The sequence below is a fragment of the Cyprinodon variegatus genome, unplaced genomic scaffold (assembly GCF_000732505.1).
Source record: "Cyprinodon variegatus isolate N-32 unplaced genomic scaffold, C_variegatus-1.0 Scaffold330, whole genome shotgun sequence".
Lineage (NCBI taxonomy): Eukaryota > Metazoa > Chordata > Actinopteri > Cyprinodontiformes > Cyprinodontidae > Cyprinodon > Cyprinodon variegatus.
In genome coordinates, this window is record NW_015150783.1 from 727,896 (window position 1) to 730,842 (window position 2,947).

Sequence of the window (2,947 nt, forward strand, 5' to 3'; positions counted from 1 at the left end):
ATGATATTACAGCTTTCATTGATTTATTTAAAACTTATAACTTTGTTTTGCCTGTAAGGGATATTTAAAAAAAAAAAATTAACCGATTAATCGAATCGAATCGTGGTGTATTCTTGAGTATCGAAAATAATCGAATCGTTGGGCCAGGAAATCGATACTGAATCGAATCGCCATGATGGATGTGATTTACACCCCTAATTTACAACCTAAAGACTATGTGACCAGTCGGTAATGGATATCATATTTGCTATTGTTCAAGTTTCTAATTTTGTAATACCAGCTGCTAACAGTAGGACAACAGTGTTTCTGTCTGTTGCTTGTGCCCAGTGCACAAAGTCTTATTAGGCCCAAAAAAGACTAAGTAAACACTGTCCTGGTGTTTGTTGCTTTATTTGAACAACAATCCTTTTTTATAGTCATATGTGAATATAAACATACATCTTTAAAGACTGCCCAGAGGTGGAAGCTACAGCAGAGGTCGGACCACTAACACACATAAACAGACAGTTTGAGAATCAGCTGCTGAGGAGCAAATGTGAAAGTTACGCACCAGAATTTGTTTGTTGAGGCCGAGGAACTGGAAGTGCATGTCCAGCTCCTAATAAAAAAATACAGAAAAAAAGTTATCAGGGTTAAGAACAGTTTTGTGAAATCTTTCTTTTTGTTTTTAGGTGTCAAATGTACGGAAGAGGATAAGGGCCAGTGGGGGAAAAAAAAAAAGTTAACTGATTTTTAAATTTTATTTCAGTTTAACATGGGAAAAAAGTCAGAATTCTGACTTTTTTCTCAAATTTCTGACTTTAATCTCAGAATTCTGACTTCTTTTATTGTCAGAATTCAGTCAGAATTCTGAGATTAAAGTGAGAATTCTGAGACTAAAGTCAAAATTCTGAGAAAAAAGTCCCATGTTAAACTGAAATAAAATTTAAAAATCAGTTAACTTTTTTTTTTTTTTTCCCACTGGCCCTTATCCTCTTCCGTACATTTGACACCTACAGTTGACATTTATCTCAGCTGCATCATTAGTTGCTTACATGAGAAACAAAACACATATTTAAAAAACTTTGACAACTGAATCGTCTCTGAATCATTGAGGAAAACATCTATTGTGAGAACATGAAATTCACAGCAGAAGCATAAAAAGGTGCTTTTTGGGAAATATCGAAAGCACTAAAAAAGAAAAAATACTTTGACTGAACATAAATGTAATATTTGTTTTTAGAGTTCTGATCTTGACTTATTCCTTACAATTGTTCAGACGTTATAGTTTTCTTTAAATAGATCTGCTATGACTGAGGTTAGCTGTGATTCTGTGCTGTAAACATTTCTGACCAAACGCTTACATCCTTTAATGTTCCGTAGCACAGTTTTCCATCCCCAAAGAAGCCGTCCAAACAGGTGCAGGTGTGCACTGCATTTTCCTTCAGCTCACATTTGGCCTGACAGACAAACACATTTCAGTGTCAGAGTTTGGAGATGAACATGAAGCAAATGATGCAAGTAATTTAAAAATATTCAGGAAGCTGCAGGTCTAAAAACAGAAGAGCCGCAGTTGTTTCTAAATGTCCTCCTCCAAATGTAGATCACCAACTCAACATATATATATATATTATATTTAATCTCCAGTAAATATGAGTTGTTCTTCTATTTGGTCCAACAACAGGTTCATATGAGTTCTATGTGTTCTGACAGTGAGATGAGGAACCTTTCACCAGAGGAACCAACAGGGAAGCTGTCTCAAGCAGCAGAGAATAAGATGAACTGAAATAAGGTAAGAATATTAATGGTTATCATTTTTTTTTTTTATCTTCTTTGGCAAAGAAATAAAACGGGAATTAAACTTTGAAAGAAGCGTTTGTTCTTTTGTACGTGTTGTTTATTGCTTTATATAGTTTTGACAGTAATTATAGAAAACAATATTAAAGTTTTCAACAAAAAAACACCCTGAGAGGAATAATTAGGGATACATTTACCTCTACATTTATAAGGTCTCCAGATTTATCAGACTTCTTCTTTTTATTATGAATTCAATTTATTAATTTAATTATTGCAGCTTAATTTAGTCAGGTGCTGAATGTTAGCCAATGATCCCCGACTTTAGGGTACTCATACCCCTAGTGGTCCACGAGAGCATAGCAAGGGGTACATGAAAATCACACTTATGTGTCATCCTTTGGCAGATATATTTTATAGCCCTTTCCCACTGGCTGGAAAAACCTGTCTAAACCTGGGAACAATCGGCTTTCAGTGGTAGTAGGAACAGGTCACTGACGCATGTCTACCCGGGTCAAACGACTCGAGAAGAAGGCTCTGATCGGCATACAGTGGGAACAACGGACCCAGATTGACTCTCTGATTTAAGTGAACCATATGGACGTAAACACACCGCGGCAGTCGCTTCTGATCTAACAAGCAGAAACAACTCTTTTTACATTCTTAGAACCGGGAGCAGCCCTGGTGAGAGGAATTCAGACGGATAATAGAGCAAAGCACTAAAGCACCCTGACCCTGCCCTGGCTTCCTTCCATGTGGTTCTCCATTGTTTACACTCCTGATTACATCATCAATGCTAACCCTGCATGATGGCGTCACCAGACAAGCAGCAGTGGAGTGACAGAAGTTACGCAGCTTGCCAGCAGGGGGGTCAGAGCAGCTTTTGCCAACGGGGAGGGATCCAAATGCTGATTTTGGGCGGATCGACCCGTCTTTGAATAACTCGGTATAACCCGATAATTTCTGCTGAAAAGGGGCTTTAGATTACTACTAATATCTACTAATAGTAGATATCAGATTTCCTGTCAGGGCAAGCTCAGATTTTCTTCTCAAATCGTTAGTTTGTTTAAGTTGGTTTTTGCTTGATGATTATGTACAGGGTTCCTACAGCAGTTCAATCTGAAAAACTCGCACAGAGAGAAAAGATAATTAGAAGAATTTTATTGATAAGAAG

The 2,947-nt window shown here is 37.2% G+C and overlaps 1 protein-coding gene across 1 annotated transcript in view; it reads right to left on the reverse strand.

Annotated features, from left to right (window-relative positions):
• stab1 (stabilin 1) overlaps positions 1–2,947 on the reverse strand; it is a 163,052-nt gene that overhangs the window by 105,524 nt on the left and 54,581 nt on the right. The window contains exons 27-28 of the mRNA XM_015385033.1: positions 1,344–1,439; positions 551–598 (exon numbers count right to left, since the gene is read on the reverse strand). Coding sequence (XP_015240519.1) covers positions 551–598; positions 1,344–1,439 — 144 coding nt within the window. The remainder of the gene's footprint in view (positions 1–550; positions 599–1,343; positions 1,440–2,947) is intronic.